The sequence below is a fragment of the Hemitrygon akajei genome, chromosome 2, assembly GCF_048418815.1.
Source record: "Hemitrygon akajei chromosome 2, sHemAka1.3, whole genome shotgun sequence".
NCBI lineage: Eukaryota > Metazoa > Chordata > Chondrichthyes > Myliobatiformes > Dasyatidae > Hemitrygon > Hemitrygon akajei.
Genome location: NC_133125.1, coordinates 47,976,789 through 47,997,853, shown reverse-complemented (window position 1 = coordinate 47,997,853; position 21,065 = coordinate 47,976,789). Strand labels below are relative to the sequence as shown.

General features: G+C 42.6%; 1 protein-coding gene and 1 non-coding gene across 2 annotated transcripts in view; one reads left to right on the top strand and one right to left on the bottom strand.

Moving 5' to 3' along the window:
• Positions 1-14,787: 14,787 nt before the first annotated feature.
• On the bottom strand, positions 14,788-14,894 carry LOC140722375 (U6 spliceosomal RNA). Its single transcript, XR_012097602.1, has one exon. It is a non-coding gene; the product is annotated as a U6 spliceosomal RNA (small nuclear RNA).
• A 645-nt stretch (positions 14,895-15,539) lies between these two features.
• Positions 15,540-21,065, top strand: part of sptlc1 (serine palmitoyltransferase, long chain base subunit 1) — a 38,246-nt gene continuing 32,720 nt past the window's right edge. The window contains exons 1-2 of the mRNA XM_073071936.1: positions 15,540-15,623; positions 20,879-20,986. Of these exons, the coding sequence (XP_072928037.1) occupies positions 15,570-15,623; positions 20,879-20,986 (162 nt within the window). The 5' untranslated portion in view covers positions 15,540-15,569. The remainder of the gene's footprint in view (positions 15,624-20,878; positions 20,987-21,065) is intronic.

The following is a 21,065-nucleotide window of genomic DNA, read 5'->3' as shown; positions in this document are numbered from 1 at the left end:
TCACTGTAGGAAATGTAGAGTGCATCTGAAAGCAGCATGGGGAACCCACTAAATTAAAGATTTAACGAGAGGTATAGAGCAATTGGACTAGTATTCAAATTGGACACATTTGCCCAGTTATGATGGACGAGGAATATCCGGGCAGTTTATCCAATGATATCATATCACATACAGTACTAAGCAAATGACCTTTGCACCCTACTGTATTTGTCAATGTAAAGCAGAGCGCAAGTTTGTAAATCTGACAGGAGCAAAGGACGTTGGGAATGACAAGGTGGAGCACCACGGGAGAGGTGTGGGACAGGTCACAGAGAACGAGAGCCAGGGATGGGGGGTGGGGGGGGGGGGGAGGGTGGTGCGGGTGCAGACACACACCAGGCAAGGCCAGTTGATTCCATACATTTAGCTTATTGCTCATTACAGAATGTATCTCTACTCCCTCCCCCTCTCGCTTCCCCCTTTTCCAACCATGATTCCTTTCTCCCTGCCTCCTTCCCACTCTCAGTCCACAATAGAGAATCATATCAGAATTAGATTTATCACATATGTCATGAACTTTGTTCTTTTTTGTGGCCGCAGTACAGTGCAATGCATAAAATTCCTACAGCACTGTGCAAACGTCTTGGTCACTCTAACTATATATGTATATGTGTGTGCCTAAGACTTTCGCACAGTACCGTAAAGAGATAGCAGCTCATGAAGACTTCTGGACTGATGAGAAAAAGCTAGAGGTAGAGTAAGAGAAACCATAAGAGCTGGTTTTCTCTCACAAGTATGACGTACTTTCTCCCTGGTGGAAAAACAAAGAAGGCAAAAAGAGTGATGTCCAGGACTTTAACCAAGCAGCTCAAGGCAGAGTGAGGAACTGATAGAGGAGGGGTTTGGTTGGTAAGGATGGGGGTTGGCAGGAGTAGTGTGGGGTTAGTTTGTGTGTGGGGGTAAGGGGGCAGTAGAAGGTTAAGTAACAGAGAGAAGCTCAAATAATTAGAACAGATCATTTGAAGAATAGAACATCTTTTCTGCAGGCGGAGCTGAGAGGCAGAATTCCTGAGCTTCACATTCACAGACAGAGTTTCGGAAAAGTCTTGCACAGGTCACATGAAGGCTGGTTCATTTTGCACAAAGTGCCATTAGTTGAAGATGCTATGGAAGACTTACAGAGCAATATTGGAAAACTAATCAGGTTATTGTCAAGTTAATGTCAAAGAGATGCAGAGTTATCATCAAGCAGCTCCCAGGTCGATATGTACCATGGCAATTAACAACTGTTGGTGTTTTGAGGCAATATCACTTTTGTTCATTCATTGTGTGCCATGTCATATGACATGGGTGATCATGACCATGATTGTTCTCGGCAAATATTTCCACAGAAGTGGTTTGCCATTGTTTTCTTCTGAGCAGTGTCTTTGCAAGACGGGTGACCCCAGGCATTATAAATACTTTGCAGAGATTGTCTATATGGCGTCAGTGGTCGCATAACCGGGACTCGTGATATGCACCAGCTGCCCATGCAACCATCCACCATCTGCTCCCATGGCTTCACGTGACCCTGCTCAGGGTTGGTGGGGAGGGGGGGGCTAAGCGGGTGCTATATCTTGCCCAAGGATGACCTGCATCTATTAGAGGGAAGGAGAGCCTCACACCTCCTTTGGTAGAGACCTACTGAATCTCCACCTGCTACCCAACATCAGTTTACCAGGGTTAAAAAAGACCATTGTCTATTTGACTTGATTTCAGTCTTGGAAATGAACCTACAGCTCGAAGCCACTACCCTAGCTAATACTAATTTGGATAGTGAATAACAGAGCTGGAAAGTGAACGTATGTTTGCATGATTTGTGTGGGGAAGGTAGCATACCAAAGTTAGTAGAAGTTGTATGGTATCCATTTTTTGAGTTAGCAAAGTGAAAGTATCCTTTTAATCTAATACGGTCGATTAAAGCAATTATATTTGAGTTACGATTTATTTGAATGCAATGCTCACTTCAAAGGTGATGATAATACTGTATTTGTAGAAACATCTCAGTCCACTTCTCCAGCTTACTCTTCCTAACATCCAGTGAATATTCCCAAATTTTCTGCATTCTAGCATAATGGAAATTGTTCAGATTATGGGAGTTTAAGTCAGTCAAATGTTCTGCTGGAAGTTCAAAGACTCCATTGTTCATGTTCCTTGATTTTCATGTCTCCTTCCTTGAGAAGGAGGTGGAGAGGGTTCGATACTCTGGGAGGGCACCACGGTACCGCAGTGGTAAACACGGTGCTATTATAGCTCAGGGCATCGGAGTCTGGAGTTCAATTGCAATGTCATCTGTCTGTCCTCCCTGGAGAATGCATGGGTTTTCCCCGGTCATTGTAAACTGTCCCATAATTAAATTGGGGGTTGCAGGGTGGCATGCCTTGAAGGGCCAAAAGGCTATTCCACGCTGTATCTCAATAAAGAAATAAAAATACCAAATCCAGTTTTAAACTCCATGCTAATAACAAATTTATGTGCAACTCATCTCAGCAAATAACAATATGACAATTACTAGTTAATTTATTTCAATGATACTGGTAGGTGCATCAGAAGAACAACACTGCTGGCCTTCAAAATAATCAGGAAAACTTTATAACCGTATACCTTTAGTGATTAGTGTAACACGTTGCAGTGAATGTGATCGGGGTACAATTCCTGCATTGTGAGGATTTTGTGACTCTGTGGGTTTCCTCTGGGTGCTTTGGTTTCTTCCCACATTCCAGAGACGTACGAGTTCATAAACTGTGGGCACCCGAAGCATAGCGACACCTATGGGCTGCCCCCAGTACTTCCTCACACCGTGTCGGTTGTTGACACAAGCAATGCATTTCTCTGTGTGTTTCGATGTTTCTGTGTACATGTGACAAGTAAAGCCAAACTTTGTTCTTTCTGGGAGAGAAAATGAGGATACAGCTTTATGTCTCTTCCAGATAACAACACCTCCCAAAGCAGCTCAGCGCTGGGCTGTCAGAGTAGAAGTTTTGATTTTTTGATCAAATCGGAAATGCAACTTGAACCTACAATCTTCTGACTTAGAGGCAAGGACCGAGCAAAGAAAACTGGAAAGCAGGAAACCACAAACATCAGTTGTGGATAAGTTACTGGAATCTAACTTCAAAGGCAGAATGACTGAGTACTTAAGTAATGTGTAAGCTAATCAATGTCAGCATGAATTTGTGAAGGTTAATTCATGCCTGTCCAATAGAGTTGAACTGTCTGAGGTTATCAACATAAAGAGAAAAGGATTTCTGTGGCTGATGGTAATATTAATGTACAGAAATTAAAGTTCTTTAGCCCTTGGACTGGGGGGAATCTAATGATGGAAGTTGGTAATTGGTTGAAGGTTAGAAGAGGAGAAATGGATAAGAGGACAAGATAAAATGAAGAGTTTGTCAGGGTGTAACGGGTGATATATTTCACTTCACCTTCCCTTCTCACCTAGCTATCATCTCCCCTTGTTGCTGCTCCCCCACCCCCTTTTCCCATGGTCCACTCTCCTCTCCTGTCAGATTTCTTCTACTTCAGCCTTTTTCCTTTTCCACCAGTCACCTTCTGGACTCTCACTTCAAGCCTTCTCCCCCAACCACCTCCTCACCTGGCTTCACCTATCACCTATCTCTTGTAATCGTTCCCCATCCCCCGCTTCACCCAGCTTTTTAATTTAGCCCTTTCCCCTTCAGTCCAAAACATCAACTCTTTACTTCTTTCTATAGATGCTGCCTGAACTACTGAGTTCCTCCAGCATTTTGTCTGTGTGGCTCTGGATTTCCAGCATCTACAGCCTTTCTTCTGTTCATGATAACTCCAGTGATTTGCACAGAGACCTATTGTTTCCAGCTTAGTAGCCTCTATCACAAAGATGCTGCATTATAAAGTGACCAAAGATATCAAAGATAAGAATATTTCCATTTTCAGTCTTGGACTGTATACATGACATGATAGATTATGTGGAGTATAGATAGCAAGCTTTAAAAGGTCATATATTAAACAGTTCGCACAAACTCTTTTGGTTCCCATGAATAGAAAGTTTGAATATTAATCTGATCTAGATGTTTAAAATACTAAAAGTATTTGATACAGAATAGGTGGGAGAACAGCGAAGTGTGACATCAATTATAATTAGAGCTGAGAACAAATTTGGGAAGTGTCTTTTGCCTGAGGTTGTAGAACAGTGCAGTTCTTTTCCTTAAATAATTGTGGTTGCTGAGAGTAGAATGGAAACTTTCAAAACCAAACCAAAATTGTAGGGTATCAAGGGACACAGAACAGATGTGGGTAAATAAAGATAGGTATTGATAAGTCATGATTTAATGTAACCATGAAGGAAGCTTGGGGTTGGTGGGGGAGGTGGGGATTGTTGAATGACTTACTAAGTGAGTTTCAGCAATTGTTCTGGGAACAATGACAAGTGATAGTGCACAAAACAAAAATAACTAAGTTGAGTGTATTTTCTGGTGGCTCTTAAATGCAAAAAAAAATCATTAGCATGTGGGTTTTTATCAGTTCAGGCCAGTGCACATAGCCAAACCCTAGGATGTGATCCAATCACCGGTCCCTTGAGGGATAATCCAACAAGCACAAGCACATTGGAGTTAAAGCGGTTGAAGCTGGGAAATAGGGGAGAGAATTGATGCAATGGGAAAGTTAGCGATCAAATGCCATAACCTCTTTTGAGCTCCCTGGACATGCTGTTGTGGGCTCAGAGGAAAGAACAAACCTTTTGGAAAAGTCAAGAAGTTGTAGTTGGGTTTGGCAGACGAGATCAACAGCAATGTGGTATGCTCTTGATCTAAAGAAAAAACGGTTTAATGATGGAAAGAATACAGGTGAGTCTCTCATCCAGCACTCTCACTTTCCCTTTCTATGTCTCTTGCAGCACACACAACATCAAGCTGCCATTCATTGGCTTCTTACCATGAGTCAAAGCTACATACCTATCTGCCACTCGGCAATCCCTCAGTGATTCTGCCTAACTGGCAGTGGAGCGCAGCAGTCCCTCCCTTTAGCAAATCCTGCACTGCCCGGGTCTCATTGGCACGTGGCAGTCAGATGACTGACCTTCACCCATGATGAGGACACCAGCATTAAATATACAAATTCTAAACTGATTGTTAAACTTCACAGGTCATGGCCGTTACCTGACTTCTCTTCACTACTGGTGCTGGAATTAGTGTGTTTATTATTGTTACACGCACTGAGATGGAGTGGAAAGCTTTTTTATTGCATACTATTCATACAGATCAGATCATTACACTGTTACATTACACTGATCAATACTAACAACACAGAATCAAGCTACAGCAGGTACTCAATAAAGTGCAATAACATCACCAGGTAGATTGTGAGGTAAAATGTTCAACACATTACCTTGGGAGTTATCTAACGGTCTTTAACAGTGGAATAGAAGCTGCCCTTGAATCTGGTGATATCAGGTTTTTGTTACCTTCTGCCCAGTGGAAGAGGGGAGAAGAAAGAACGTCCAGGGTGGGTGGGGCTTGGATTAGGCTGACTGCTTTATTGAGAGAGTGAGAATCATAGAAGGAGTTCGCAGAGGGCAGGCTCGTTTTCATGATGGACTGAGCTGCGTCCTCAACTCTCCACAGTGCCTTGCGCTCACCCGTAGGGCAGTTGCAATGCCAAGCCATTATATATCCACGTTTTCTATGGTGCATTGATAGAACCCATCAGGAGACATGCCAAATTTCATTACCCTCGTGAGCTTTCTTGGCTGTGGCGCCTACGTGGTTGGACCAGGTCCAACAATTGGCGATGTTCACTCCTATCAATATGAAGCTCTCAGTCCTCTCAAACTCAACTTTACTATTAAGGGATGTAGGAATAAAAATATATCAGTGGGGTCTGGGCAACTGAACAACATTCAATTACATTGCAAAGTAGAATCAGAAACTCAAACTATAGTTCAGTGATGAAAGATGACAACAACCAGCTCCTTGAAGATTAGAAAATATATCAAGAAATAAGACATAAGGTATAAGACATGGGAGCAGAATTAGGTCATTTAGCCTATAAACTCTGCTCCACCATTCAATCATGGCTGATCTATTTTCCCTCTCAACACCATTCTTCTGCCTTCTCCCTGTAAGCTTTGACTCCCTCACTAATTAAAAACCCTTCAACTTCAGCTTTAAGTATATCCAGTGACTTGGTCTCCACAGCCATCTATGGCAATGAATTCCACAGGTTCACCATCTTCTGGCTATTTAAATTCCTCTTCATCTCTGGTCTAAATGGACATCCCTTTATTCTGAGGCTCTGCCCTCTGGTTCTAGACCCTCCCACCAGTGGAAACATGGCTGAGGAGGCCAAGTCATGGGTGAACTCCATGATTTTCTTTGTTTCGTGGCTGGATGTGGGGAGAACCTTAAGGTTGTATACTGTGTACATACTTTGATTAAAAAATGTACTTTGAATCTTTGAACCCCCTCTTCTGCAATCCAGATACAGTCCATGATCTCACTGTTTTTTTGCCTCAGTGCAATAGTCTCTGTGTCTGCCTCCCAAGTAAATACAGATGCAAAGAATCATTTAATATTTCCCCCATCTCTTTTGGCTCAGTTCATGGTTAACCATGCTGATCTTCATGAGAACCAATTCTGGCCTTTTCTATCTTTTCTTCTTACTATACTCATAAAAAACTCTGAGATTTTCTTTCACCTTGTCTGCCAGAGCAAATTTTTGTCTTCTGTTAATCCTCCAAATATCTTTCTTAGGTATTCTCTTGCAGTTCTTATACTCCTCAAGCACCTCATTTGATCCTAACTGGGATATCTGATGAGCACCTCCTTTTTTTCTCTACCAGGGCCTCAACATCCCTCGATAAACAAGTTTCCCTAAACCTGTTAACGTTGCCTTTTATTCTACATGTAGGAAAATGTAGGTTCTCTGTTCTCGATATTTTACTTTTGAAGACCTCCCACTGACTAAACATCTTTCTTTTTGCCAGAAGACTGCTGATCCAAATCCATGCTGACAGATCTCTTCTGATGCCGTCAGAATTGGCCTTGCTCAAATTTAGAAACTCCCTGAGGACGAGTCCTATCCTTCTCCTCTTGAAACTAATGGAATTTTGGTCACCAGATCCAAAGCGTTCTTCTAGGGATGCTTAAGTGGCCAGGCAGTTCTGATGAAAGATCGTCAACCTGAATTATTGACTGTTTTTCTCTCTCCTCAGGTGCTGCCTAACCTACTGAACATTTCCAGCATTTCTATTTTATTTTGGATTTCTAGCTTTGCAGTATTTAGTACTTTAGTTGATATTCAGTTACTTTGTACAAGTTTTGTACTCTCCACATCGGTTTACTAATTTTCAAATCCACAAAGTTCTGTAGACATTTGTGGTCCATTAATGACGTTACTGAATCTGCCATGAGAATGGCGTGCCTCCCGCTCCTCTGAAGCCCTACATGAGTTTCTGAACTGCCGAAAGGAGAAATATTGGAATCACTTTGCAAAAGGCAAGACAGAGGGCAACTTGGCACTTCTCGGTGATTTAGATAGATAGATAGATACTTTATTCATCCCCATGGGGAAATTCAACATTTTTCCAATGTCCCATACACTTGTTGTAGCAAAACTAATTACATACAATACTTAACTCAGTAAAAAATATGATATGCATCTAAATCACTATCTCAAAAAGCATTAATAATAGCTTTTAAAAAGTTCTTAAGTCCTGGCGGTAGAATTGTAAAGCCTAATGGCATTGGGGAGTATTGACCTCTTCATCCTGTCTGAGGAGCATTGTATCGATAGTAACCTGTCGCTGAAACTGCTTCTCTGTCTCTGGATGGTGCTATGTAGAGGATGTTCAGAGTTATCCATAATTGACCGTAGCCTACTCAGCGCCCTTCGCTCAGCTACCAATGTTAAACTCTCCAGTACTTTGCCCACGACAGAGCCCGCCTTCCTTACCAGCTTATTAAGACGTGAGGCGTCCCTCTTCTTAATGCTTCCTCCCCAACACGCCACCACAAAGAAGAGGGCGCTCTCCACAACTGACCTATAGAACATCTTCAGCATCTCACTAGACATTGAATGACGCCAACCTTCTTAGGAAGTACAGTCGCCTCTGTGCCTTCCTGCACAAGGCATCTGTGTTGGCAGTCCAGTCTAGCTTCTCATCTAACTGTACTCCCAGATACTTGTAGGTCTTAACCTGCTCCACACATTCTCCATTAATGATCACTGGCTCCATATGAGGCCTAGATTATTAGGTCTTTGAGAGGCATCTAATATTCATCATAATTGATGGGGGGGGTTTGGGATTTTTTTTTACATTGTTAATAACTTGGTGCTTAATAAAAGATGTTTCAGATAGCTCATTTGCTCTTTCATTGTTGATGCCAAATTACAAATCATCTATTGTGAACCATGAGCAATTCTCATCCTCACGATGCAACAGCACCACCAAGTGGCCATTGGAAAAGCTGAAACTGCAACATTCCTCGGTCAGCAAATGAGCAACAGGTCCTGCCTGCTCCACCACTGTAGCTTTGCAGAGTTTGCTAAGTCACATTTATGTTGGGACAGGAGTTTCTCAGCACTTCCAGATCAGTGAAAACAGGAGGAAGAAACAGGAGCAACGAGGATGATTTTCCAATAGACTTCTTATTCTGGGCTAAACGTTTTATGTAAAGACATCCAGCAGTGAGTTATCATCTGCGGTAAAACTAAAACAGCTTTTTTTTTTGGTGGAATTATTCATCCAGCACACAGAGAGGTGTGAAGGGAAATGGGCAAGTGTTAAGGAGGAAGAAGCTAGATTTAGTGAGTTTACTTAGTTCCAGTTATTCAAGCATACACATGTACAGCTAAATGAACTATCGTTCCTCTAGAGCCAAGGTGCAAAGCACAGAACATATAGTCACACACTGCACGTACAGTATGGTTACAATCCAGCACATACAGTCGCACAATAATATTTGCACGCTTCTCTGAAGATTAACAGGCTGACATAGAATGCAAGTTGCACGTTTATGTAAGACAGTATGATGTCACTGACACTATTATAATAAAACAAACAGAAGTATAAATATAGGTGAAACATCAATAAAAGATGAGAAGTGACCAGTGCAGAATGAGAATGTGTCTGTGAGGGCAGTGGGGACAAGGTGTACATGTGTACTAGGACGTTAAGAAGTCTAACAGCCCGAGGGGTGGGGGAGGGAGCTGCTGCCCAGCCTGACAGTTCTGGCTCTTTTGCTGCAGTACCTTCTGCCTAAAAGCAGGTGGTCAAGGAGATTGTGGGAAGGATGGAAGGGGTCCCATAGTCGATGTAGCCGGTGAGGACACTAATAAAGACCCATGTACGTAAGGATATGGTACAAGAGGCTGACAATAAGGGAAAGGACAGCTTGCAGAGAGATTGATAAGTTGCAAAATGCTTGATGGACATGGAAGGAAGGGAGGACATAAAGCCAATGAGATTAAGTGTATTGTTCAGCAAGAATCAGTAAAGATTAGGATATGTACAGCTAAATTCAGCTAAATATGTAGACTGTGGCAGGTGACCCGCTGAGTTTTGGTTTAATTGCATTTAAGCATGTGAATTAATTGTTGTATTGTTGATGGAAATAGCTGGAAAAAGGGATTCTTTGTGTAAGAACCTCAACTCCTGATAAAATTTGTGCAGATTTTCTTAATGGTATTTTCTTAATCCAGTCCAAGGTATGGCTTTAGGGAATGGACAAGGATAGAGATGGATCTACTAATTGGGGCGGTAAGGGCAAATGATAATCATTCCAGTCTTTACCAATATTTGTAGAAACCAACACCCATTCTGAAAACAAATGTTGTACAAGCTGTATGATACCACAGATTTATTGGTATTGGATGGGAGTGGAGTAAAGAGATGATGGAGAGCAATAAATGGGTTTTGGCTGTATGTACTGTATGTGAAATCTCTGCCAAGGGCAATATATTTAATTGTACTTATTGACCAGTATTTTAAAAGCATGTGAGTACTGTATACTCTCATACAATATTCCTCTTTTTCTTCATAATTAATGGCACATGGTTTATTTTAAAGAAATTTTTGTTTCCAAGATAAATGTTCCTTTGACCTTGCAAGAATGATATTAATTAGATAGAATTAGATTTGTCTTATTCAGTGGCAAAATCGGTGTATCAAGGCGGTAGTCATTCACTGGGGTCTGCTGACTAACATGGATTGTTTTTTAACCTAGAATGGTGCAGTGTGAGACTGAAGTGAATCCAGAAATGTAACTTTCAAATCTGGTAGACAATAACTGTTGGTAGATGAGTGATGGGCCAGAGCAGGAGTTCTCAACCTGGGGTCAATGGACCCCTCGGTTAATGGTAGGGGTCCACAGCATAATAAAGGTCAGGAACCCCAGAGCTAGAGGTTCTGTTGGTTTGATCTGGCATTGTTCCCATTGCCAGATTTTTCAAGGACCACAGTACCTAGATTCAAAGTGACAGAAAAAATACACAGAAATTTTGAGGAGAATAAAATTTATTTAGTGGGAATGTTTATGATCTGGAACTCGCTGTCTGTAGAACAGAGGAAGCAGTACATCAGGCTTTTCAAAAGGGAATCAGACAGGTAAAATGTAGGGTAATCCCTCGGGCAAAGAGAAGAGGAATAGAATACAGTGCACTGCTGAACAGGGAACAGGGCTAGACACAACAGGCTAAATCGCTTCCTGTGCCAGAATCACAGATATCTAAAACACAGAAATGGACCCTTTTGGGTCTGTTTGTTCATGCCAATCAAGATACCTATCTACTCTAACCTCCTTTGCCAAAATTAAGATCATATCCCTCAACGTCACTCCCGTCCAAGTACCTGTCCAAACAACTTTAAACATTGTAATTGAATCTGCCTCCACCACCTCCTTTGGCAGCTCATTCCAGATATCCGCCAGTTTCTGTGTGAAAAACCTATCCTTCAGATCTTCTTTAAGTTTCTTCCCTCTCACCTTAAACCTGCGCCTCCTAGTTCTAGACTCTCCTGCCTTGAGAAAAAAAGATTCTGACTATCTATTCTATTGAATATCCCTCATAATTTTATAAAGTTTCTCATCCCTTCCTAGAGGGAACAAATCAGATCATTCAGTGTCTTCAAATGATTATAAGCATCCATTCTAGGCAATATTCTGTTGAATCTCTTCTGCACTCTCTCTATTGATTCTACATACAACAGAATTGTTTCATCCTATGAGATGAAATGAGAGAAACTAGAGAAAAAGGAATGTTCAGGCAGATAGAAATGAAGTGGAAACCACATTAGAATACTGAACAGGCACTCAAGAGCAAAGGAGAGAGCAGCAGTTTATCTACCTGAAAATAATTTCCATCTTAATGATAATAAAATCATGGAGCTTTCCATGCTATTGGTGCTGAGATTGGATGAGATAAGGGAGAAGGAGCTTTGGAGACAACACTGAGTTGCAATCATGGTTTATGTGGACTAGTCATATCCGGCATTTGTATTGCCAAAACTATTGCTAACAATATCTCTTCAGTTTCACTCATCTTGGGCTTAAGGAACATAATAGGGTGAGTAACAAGAGGTTCTGGATGTCACTGTGATTTGAAAAGAGTATCAGTTTCAAGATTTTATGATGCAACACTAAAAAAAATGCAGTAAGTGGAGATGAAGTGAAATGTGTGCTACTCGTGGGGAGGTAGCTGAAAGTCAACATTTGTTGTCAAACCCAATATTTGATGAAGGTTTAACATAAGCTGCCTGCTTTTTATGTTGTGCTTCAGTTTATGAAGTCTGGTTTCCTATTTGCATTGGCAACAACTCTCTTGACAGTTTCTTTGATCTTCAAAGATTTATGGACATATATATCTAGCTACCTCAGTTCCAACTCATCTTTTGGAACTGAGCTGAATAATTGATACTGTTTACCCTTATTGCTTTCACCCATGTACAGGTATATTATATCATTCTTCATTGTTTCAAATTCTGACCATTGTGCCAGCCTACCTTATATCCTTCGGCAGGCTTTACTGTCCTCCACACCATTCTCAATATTTCTAATACTGCTTCTTATGGCATTTTTGAACTTACACCTTGTAATCCATCTGTAGGACTGGGCCAAACTGAGCTGGATTCACCACTAGTGTCTCCTGCCTACCCACTCACATTTATTTAGCATAATATTAGGGACGCCTGATAGGACCAGATTTGTCACTGGATATACTTAACAAGCAGCAGAAGAATACCAGTGATTGCCTTCAGAATCACCAGGAATATTCAACCCAATTCAGCCCAGGAGTATATAGCACAAACTGGAATGATTGGAATGCCAAACATTATGAATGCCCTGTCTATCATATTTTGTTGGTGTTGAGCATCCAATCTGACCACTAACAGCATTAAAAGAGATGTTCCCAAACTTCATTTGTTGTGTAGATACTACAAGATTTACAGCATACTGCAGTACTCCTGTCAGCATCTATTTCAGCCCCTTAATGTCAATAATTTTAACAATTGCTCCTGTCCAAAACCTATCTCTCCCTAATAGCAAGTGCCAGTGGCTTTACAACTCCACCATTATGCAAGTTACCCCACATCCCTGACCGAGAGATGTTTTGAATACCACTATTGGGGACCTCTACACTAAAGAATTTTGACAGTGGGAGGTAAGAACCATATGCTGTGCTCTCCCCCTGTTGGCCATGTCTGACTCAACCCAATTTAGATACCACGTTTATGAACACTTGGAGTTGTAATACAAACACTACCATTTGGCAGCTGGAACCAGCTTCTTCTGTGTATCTTATCTAAATCTGCCATGGCATGATCTGGACTACTGGTTCATTGAGAACCATCATCACTTGGGACCCGCTCTCTTCTCACTACAAGCACCGGGGAGACAGGAGCCCCAAGACCCATGCCCAATGTTTCCAGAACGACTTCTTCTCATCTGCAATCAGATTTCTGAACAGTCCATCAACCTACGAACACTAACTCACTATTACAATTTAGCAATATTTATTCATTTATTATTGTAAATTGTGTCTTGTGCTATACTGCGCCCGCAAAACAAAAAATTGCACAGCGGTGAAAATAAACCGGATTTTGAGATTCTGGTGTTAAAGCATGGACAACAGTAAGAAGACTGAACAAGACCTGTCACGCGTTCTGTACTGATTTTAGTCCTTGTAACAATGAAAGTCATTGCCAACAGAAGCAAAAATGAATTGGTTCACTCTGAGCTGATTGAATTATCCATGCTTCTGTCAAATGATCTGACATAAAGCAAGTTAATTTGCAGGCATCACATGTAATAAGGATCTTCAGCTACAGTTTGGAGTAGTATAATCTTTTGAAATGTTTCAAAGGCAACGTGAGTCATGGAACCCCTCTCAAGCAGTTTATGTGTCAGGATAGCAGATTCTAACAAGAAATGGAAATAAATTGAATTCTGCATAATCCCCAGATACTGAGATCACAGGAAACTGATTCCATCAGGCTGTAAATATAATATATTGCAACTATTTTCACTCAAGGTGTCAATTTCTATCATCTCATTGTCTCCTTCAAAGGTGCCAGCCAGTGAGCTGTGGAAAAGCCGTTAATCTGTCATCTGTCGACTGGTTCTGAGGCTGTGTCAGAATAAGGCTTTTCCAGGTAGAGAAGCAGATGGCAACAAATAGAGATAGTTAGACTTCTCCTTTTCACACAGTTGCACCTTCATATACAGTACAAACTAAAACACAGAAAACTTCTGTTCAGAAATCCTGAATCTAAAACAGCATCAATGCAAATCCTGGACTTGAACCTAAATTTTACTACTGTGTTCTCTATTCCAGCAAAATCTTGCCATTTGGAGTCTTCACCATACCTATGAGATGTAGCCTGTTTTTCAGCCTCTCTGAGGACAGGAACCCCAGAGAACACTTATATGCATTGAAAAGCTAGAAGAATTGACATAGCTCCAGTTTCATCTTTATTATATACTTTCAGTACTAATTAGAAGCATGTTTCCATATTTTAGAAAGAGAAACATATAATCCATAGGCAAACTCTTGGAACTTCCCTCTTAATTAGGTTTCAATGCTTGATGAACAGTTTTACAAAAAAGGAGCCAATCGTTCCATTCCATTTCCTAGAGAAATGCTCATTAAGTTATACCTGGATATCAATATTCAACTAAAGTATCTAGAGATACCTTACGAAGTAAAAACTATATGGATCACAATAAGACCACATCTTATTGAAAGATGAAAATGGAATGATTTTGCTATACCGCTTATTATTCTTGACAGTAGACCACCACCTTTTGTGGAACAGGAGGTAAAAAGATAGAAGTATTCAGTCTTGGGTTTGCAAAGAACAATCTTCAATGTAGAACAAGAATAGATTAAACTTAAAATTATAGATAAGATATTAATAATGAACTGCAGAGCACTTCTTGCACAAAGTGAAGCAGAAAGCTGGAATATATTACTGTACCACTGAAGCTGTTGATAATTTTGATCAATAATTTTTTGTTTACTTAAGTATTTTGCCTATTTATTCAGTTTTCTGAATCAAGACAATATTTACTGTCCTTCCTTTTCACATCTTGAGAAGTTGTTGCGAGGCTATTTTTAAGTATTAGCCATGTGGCATTTTAGGTTAAATAGATAAGCAGGGTATCCTATGTATTTTCAATCTTCACAACTCAGTATTATAATGGAAGTGGAGAAGCCTGCTGTGGTAATAAAAATATAAAACCATTTATTATATAATAAAAAGTTGTAATATAATTCAACTAGTATTTTATCATGCAAAATATGGAACGCTTCACGAATTTGCGTGTCATCCTTGCGCAGGGGCCATGCTAATCTTCTCTGTATCGTTCCAATTTTAGTATATGTGCTGCCGAAGCGAGCACGATTATAACTGCTAACCAAAGGCTATATAAAGTACGAGAAACTGTGCCATTTTATATTTGTAGTGACTTATAATTTCTTATGCACTTTGTTGCTTAAATTTGTATGTAACAGAAATGTATTGCATCTAATGCTACTAATGCTTTTGAATGTTAATCTTTCAGAAGTAATTTAAAGACAAACAATAGGGATGAGCAGTATGCAAATGAGGAGCTCCTTGGTTGACCAATAGTAATCCAAATCCTCAAAGTAATATTAGAAAATTGTAAGTCATGGAGCTATCACAACCAGTCTCTGAAAAATGCATGTCCCATGTTTTTACTGTAGAAAAATGCAACATTTTCATGAGGACTCAATGTGAGAATAATTTAAAATTTTAAAGGAGCTGCGATTAGTCAAAGGAGGTATCAATCCCAAATCAAGACAATTAATTTCCTGAGTCAACCTCTGCCTTGTGAACATTTGAAGTACTTTTGTGTTGCATATAATCTCACAATGACAGGAATTTTCCCAATGTTTTGTCTTTTCAAAGAATGACAGTTCTCCGTGTGATATGAGTTGGCGAACAAACATTGACCATATCAAAGGTGCCGGTGGATCAGTCACAAAGATTGAACTACGCATGCGTGCACATAGCCACCATCTTTAATGCTGGTAATTGTCATCCATGCAGCAAGATGGCGACGGGGCAACAGTGGGTGTTGGTAGAAATGGTCCAGGCTTTTTATGAGGTAAGACAAAACTAATCACAGGAAACAACTTCATTTCAGAAAACAGCGCTTAATTACCTAACGGCACGTTGCAGATAACAAGTAACTCTGGTCTCACTAGGAAGTGACCAGCTGTTGAATGTTGTGCCGAGGGCAGGTGCTATACTAATGAGATCTTCCACTGAAAGTTAGAAGTGGGTTTGACAGAACGCAGAACCATCCAATTCAACCGCAGATTTTTTTCGCAGACTTTACCGTGAACAGCGCGATTGTAAATTCTAAAGGCCAATTGGGAAAGGACGAGGGCGGTTCTTGTACCGGTCTGTGATGTCGTAATCCAATAGTTAATAATCCAGAATGTTTATGTGGGTGGGTGTAGAAACCGGGGGCCTTGTGTGGAAATGCGGAAAAAAGTGAACTCCATACGTGTGCCCTTTCATGATTAAGTTTTGATTGTTTGAGCGTTTTGGAAGTATGATTAAGAGGACCAGGCGTATACACTAAGATTTGAGTGTATAACAAAGATGAAGCAGAAAGTAGGATGGCAGAACCTTTTGAGCTCAAAAGAGAACTTTGGACTTTGGGTGAGATTGGCTTGATGTGACCCAAACGAGATACATTTCATTTTATTTGTAGATTAAACGTGTGGATTATGCTCTGGAGACATGACACAAATCTTCAGAGAAGGGGGGCAAAATTCACTTAGTGAAACCTTCATCCTGCATAAAACAAGCAGTGTGAAGATCCTGGGTATGCAAACGCCAATTATTGCTATGTGCTCTCTGCTCTCAAATGCATCTCTCCCATTTCCCACACATCTGCCCTTACCCCATCCACCCGCCACCCCACTCGGGATAGGGTTCTCCTTGTCCTTGCCTACCACCCCACCAGCCTCCAGGTCCAACGTATAATTCTCCGTAACTTCCACCACCTCCAGAGGGATCCCACTACTAAGCACATTTTCCCTCCCCCCTCTTCCTGCTTTCTGCTCCCTTGTCCACTCGTCCCCCCATCCCTTCCCACCGATCTCCCTCTTGGCACGTATCCTTGTAAACGGAACAAGTGCTATATCTGCCCTTACACTTCCTCCCTCACCACCATTCAGGGCCCCAGACAGTCCTTCCAGGTGAGGCGACACTTCACCTGTGAGTCGGCTGGTGTGGTATACTGCATCCGGTGCTCCCGGTGTGGCCTTTTATATATTGGTGAGACCCGACGCAAACTGGGAGACCGTTTCACTGAACACCTACACTCGGTCCGCCAGAGAAAGCAGGATCTCCCAGTGGCCACACATTTTAATTCCACGTCCCATTCCCATTCTGATATGTCTATCCATGGCCTCCTCTACTATCAAGATGAAGCCACACTCAGGTTGGAGGAACAACACCTTATATACCGGCTGGGTAGCCTCCAACCTGATGGCATGAACATTGACTTCTCTAACTTCTGTTAATGCCCCTCCTCCCCTTCTTACCCCATCTCTGACATATTTAGTTGTTTGTTTTTTTCTCTCTCTCTGCCCATCACTGCTTGTTCTCCAAATCCCTCTGGTGTTCCCCCCCCCCCCCTTTCTTTCTCCTGAGGCCTCCCGTCCCATGATCCTTTCCCTTCTCCAGCTCTGTATCACTTTTGCCAAGCACCTTTCCAGCTCTTAGCTTCATCCCATCCCCTCTGGTCTTCTCCTATCATTTCGCATTTCCCCCTCCCCCCACTACTTTCAAATCTCTTACTATCTTTCCTTTCGGTTAGTCCTGACGAAGGGTCTCGGCCTGAAACGTCGATAGCGCTTCTCACTATAGATGCTGCCTGGCCTGCTATGTTCCACCAGCATTTTGTGTGTGTTGTTGTTTGAATTTCCAGCATCTGCAGATTTCCTCGTGATTGCTATGTGCTGGTTTCTTTTCATTTCCAAATTCACACTTATTCATAAAAATTCATACAAATACAAAAACAGTGCTGGGACGATACTAAAAGTATTTGAGCAGCCTCTACACTAGATTTATCCCGCAAAGTCGAAGTAGCATAATGGTCTTTGCAATCTTCCACAATGCCTTTGTGATGGCTCGAGTGCATCCCTCAGCATGCTGTCTTGTAGCATGGAATGTGCCAGTAGCCAGCATTCCCCTGTGGGCATCTCTTGTACTGGAAGACCAACAAATTTAGGCTGACCAAAGAGTGTTTTTCACCCAGTTGATGACCTTCCAGTGGCACCTAATGGCTGTCAATGTATGAACCATGATAAGGCACGTTGCATCTTTCTCTAGATCTTTGTAAATATACAGTCCACAAAGAACTGGGCAACCATCTGTCCCTCTTCATAGCTGTAACAAGGGCAACATGTGTCAGGAGTGAGATTCCACCTTACAGGAAGGATCTGACTCTACCATCCAGTGAGGCCTGGGTGCTTGTTGACAGGATCTGGCATTGAGGCATTCTGCCAGGTGATTTGGACATTGTACTCAGGGAATGACTGCACAATATTCATCATGTATCTGCAGGATATTTTATGCTGATAACTGCCTCGTGGTTTGTGGTCGAAGGAGTTTTTATGTATAAAAATTGTTCTTGAAAGAAGAACAGTGTGGCAGCTTCCAATAGACTGGGACATTGCACGACAATTGGACTAGACCAATCCTTTGCAACATCAGGAGTAAAATTCAGTCATTTAATTATCTAAGTATGTATACGTTATACAACCTTGAGATTTCTCTCCTTACAGACTGCCACAAAACAAAGAAGCCCAAAAGAGCCCATTAAAAGACAGACACACACCCAATGTGAAGAGAGTGAAAAAAATCGCGCAAGCAATAAAAATAAGCAAGTAGCATTTAGAACGAAAGTGAGTCTTTTGTGAGCCTGGAGCAGGCCACAGTCTCCATTCAGTGTACAGCGGAGACTGGAGCGGGCCACAGTCTCCGTTCAGTGTACAGTGGAGTAAACGTGGAGCCTGGAGTGGGCCACAGTCTCCGTTCAGTGTACAGTGGAGTAAACGTTGTGGAGCCTGGAGTGGGCCACGGCTTCCATTCAGTGTACAGTGGAGTAAACGTTGTGGAGCCTGGAGCGGGCCACAGTCTCCATTCAGTGTACAGTGGAGTAAACGTTGTGGAGCCTGGAGCGGGCCACAGTCTCCATTCAGTGTACAGTGGAGTAAACGTTGTGGAGCCTGGAGCGGGCCACAGTCTCCGTTCAGTGTACAGTGGAGTAAACGTCGTGGAACCTGGAGTGGGCCACAGTCTCCATTCAATGTACAGTGGAGTAAACGTTGTGGAGCCTGGAGTGGGCCACAGTCTCCGTTCAGTGTACAGCGGAGTAAACGTCGCGGAGCCTGGAGTGGGTCACAGTCTCCGTTCAGTGTACAGCGGAGTAAACGTCGCGGAGCCTGGAGCGGGCCACAGTCTCCATTCAGTGTACAGCGGAGTAAACGTTGTGGAGCGTGGAGTGGGCCACAGTCTCCGTTCAGTGTACAGTGGAGTAAACGTGGAGCCTGGAGCGGGCCACAGTCTCCGTTCAGTGTACAGCGGAGTAAATGTTGCGGAGCCTGGAGTGGGTCACAGTCTCCGTTCAGTGTACAGTGGAGTAAACGTTGTGGAGCCTGGAGCGGGCCACAGTCTCCATTCAGTGTACAGTGGAGTAAACGTGGAGCCTGGAGCGGGCCACAGTCTCCGTTCAGTGTACAGTGGAGTAAACGTTGTGGAGCCTGGAGCGGGCCACAGTCTCCGTTCAGTGTACAGTGGAGTAAACGTTGTGGAGCCTGGAGTGGGCCACAGTCTCCGTTCAGTGTACAGTGGAGTAAACGTGGAGCCTGGAGCGGGCCACAGTCTCCGTTCAGTGTACAGCGGAGTAAATGTTGCGGAGCCTGGATTGGGTCACAGTCTCCGTTCAGTGTACAGTGGAGTAAACGTTGTGGAGCCTGGAGCGGGCCACAGTCTCCGTTCAGTGTACAGTGGAGTAAACGTTGTGGAGCCTGGTGCGGGCCACAGTCTCTGTTCAGTGTACAGTGGAGTAAACGTTGTGGAGCCTGGAGCGGGCCACAGTCTCTGTTCAGTGTACAGTGGAGTAAACGTTGTGGAGCCTGGAGCGGGCCACAGTCTCTGTTCAGTGTACAGTGGAGTAAACGTTGTGGAGCCTGGAGCGGGCCACAGTCTCCGTTCAGTGTACAGTGGAGTAAACGTTGTGGAGCCTGGAGTGGGCCACAGTCTCTGTTCAGTGTACAGTGGATTAAACGTTGTGGAGCCTGGAGCGGGCCACAGTCTCTGTTCAGTGTACAGTGGAGTAAACGTTGTGGAGCCTGGAGTGGGCCACAGTCTCTGTTCAGTGTACAGTGGAGTAAACGTTGTGGAGCCTGGAGCGGGCCACAGTCTCTGTTCAGTGTACAGTGGAGTAAACGTTGTGGAGCCTGGAGCGGGCCACAGTCTCCGTTCAGTGTACAGTGGAGTAAACGTTGTGGAGCCTGGAGCGGGCCACAGTCTCTGTTCAGTTTACAGTGGAGTAAACGTTGTGGAGCCTGGAGTGGGCCACAGTCTCTGTTCAGTGTACAGTGGAGTAAACGTTGTGGAGCCTGGAGCGGGCCACAGTCTCTGTTCAGTGTACAGTGGAGTAAACGTTGTGGAGCCTGGAGCGGGCCACAGTCTCCGTTCAGTGTACAGTGGAGTAAACGTTGTGGAGCCTGGAGCGGGTCACAGCCTCAGCCTCAGTGCAGCAAAGAGCGGAGTAAACGTCGTGAACGAACAGAACCAGCCCAACCCCTGCCTCTGGTCCCGACGTCCTGCCTTTTCAATCCATCTGCCCTGGTGTTTAAATCGTCCAAACATCCTGCTCTATTCCCAACCCATGACTCTGCTGTGGTCAAAACCATCCACAGAAGATGATTCCAAAGACTCAAATCATCTGGATAAAGAAGTTACTCTCCATCTCAATCTTCCATGGCTGGCCCTGTTATACTGCGACAATGCCAAAAGGGGAAACATAATCATAGCATCTACCCTGTCAGGCCTCTTCAGGATCTTATACTGCCTTCTGCTAAACTCCAGAGAAAACTTTCTAAAGCAGTTAATCTTGAATCTTGAATTTTGTGTGGTTTACAACGATGGACTGAGGTACTGATGCCTTTTTGATATAGAACATTAAATATATACTGATCAATATGGTGTTTAGTAACCATTGTTATAGCAGAACATGTTGTCCTAGCAATGAGTAACAACACATCCAATTAATATTTCCAGTACCTGCAGATTTTCCTGTGTTTGCAATTCATACGTGTTTTATTTTGTCTGTAGGCTCCAGCATACCATCTGATTCTAGAAGGAATTCTTATTTTGTGGATAGTGAGACTGCTTTTCTCCAAAACCTACAAACTTCAGGAACGTTCTGACCTTACAGAAAAGGTAATCAAGCATAATTCTTAAAACAGAATTTATTTTCTCGGCAACACATTGCCTTACAGTTGTTCTGCATTGTTGTTTT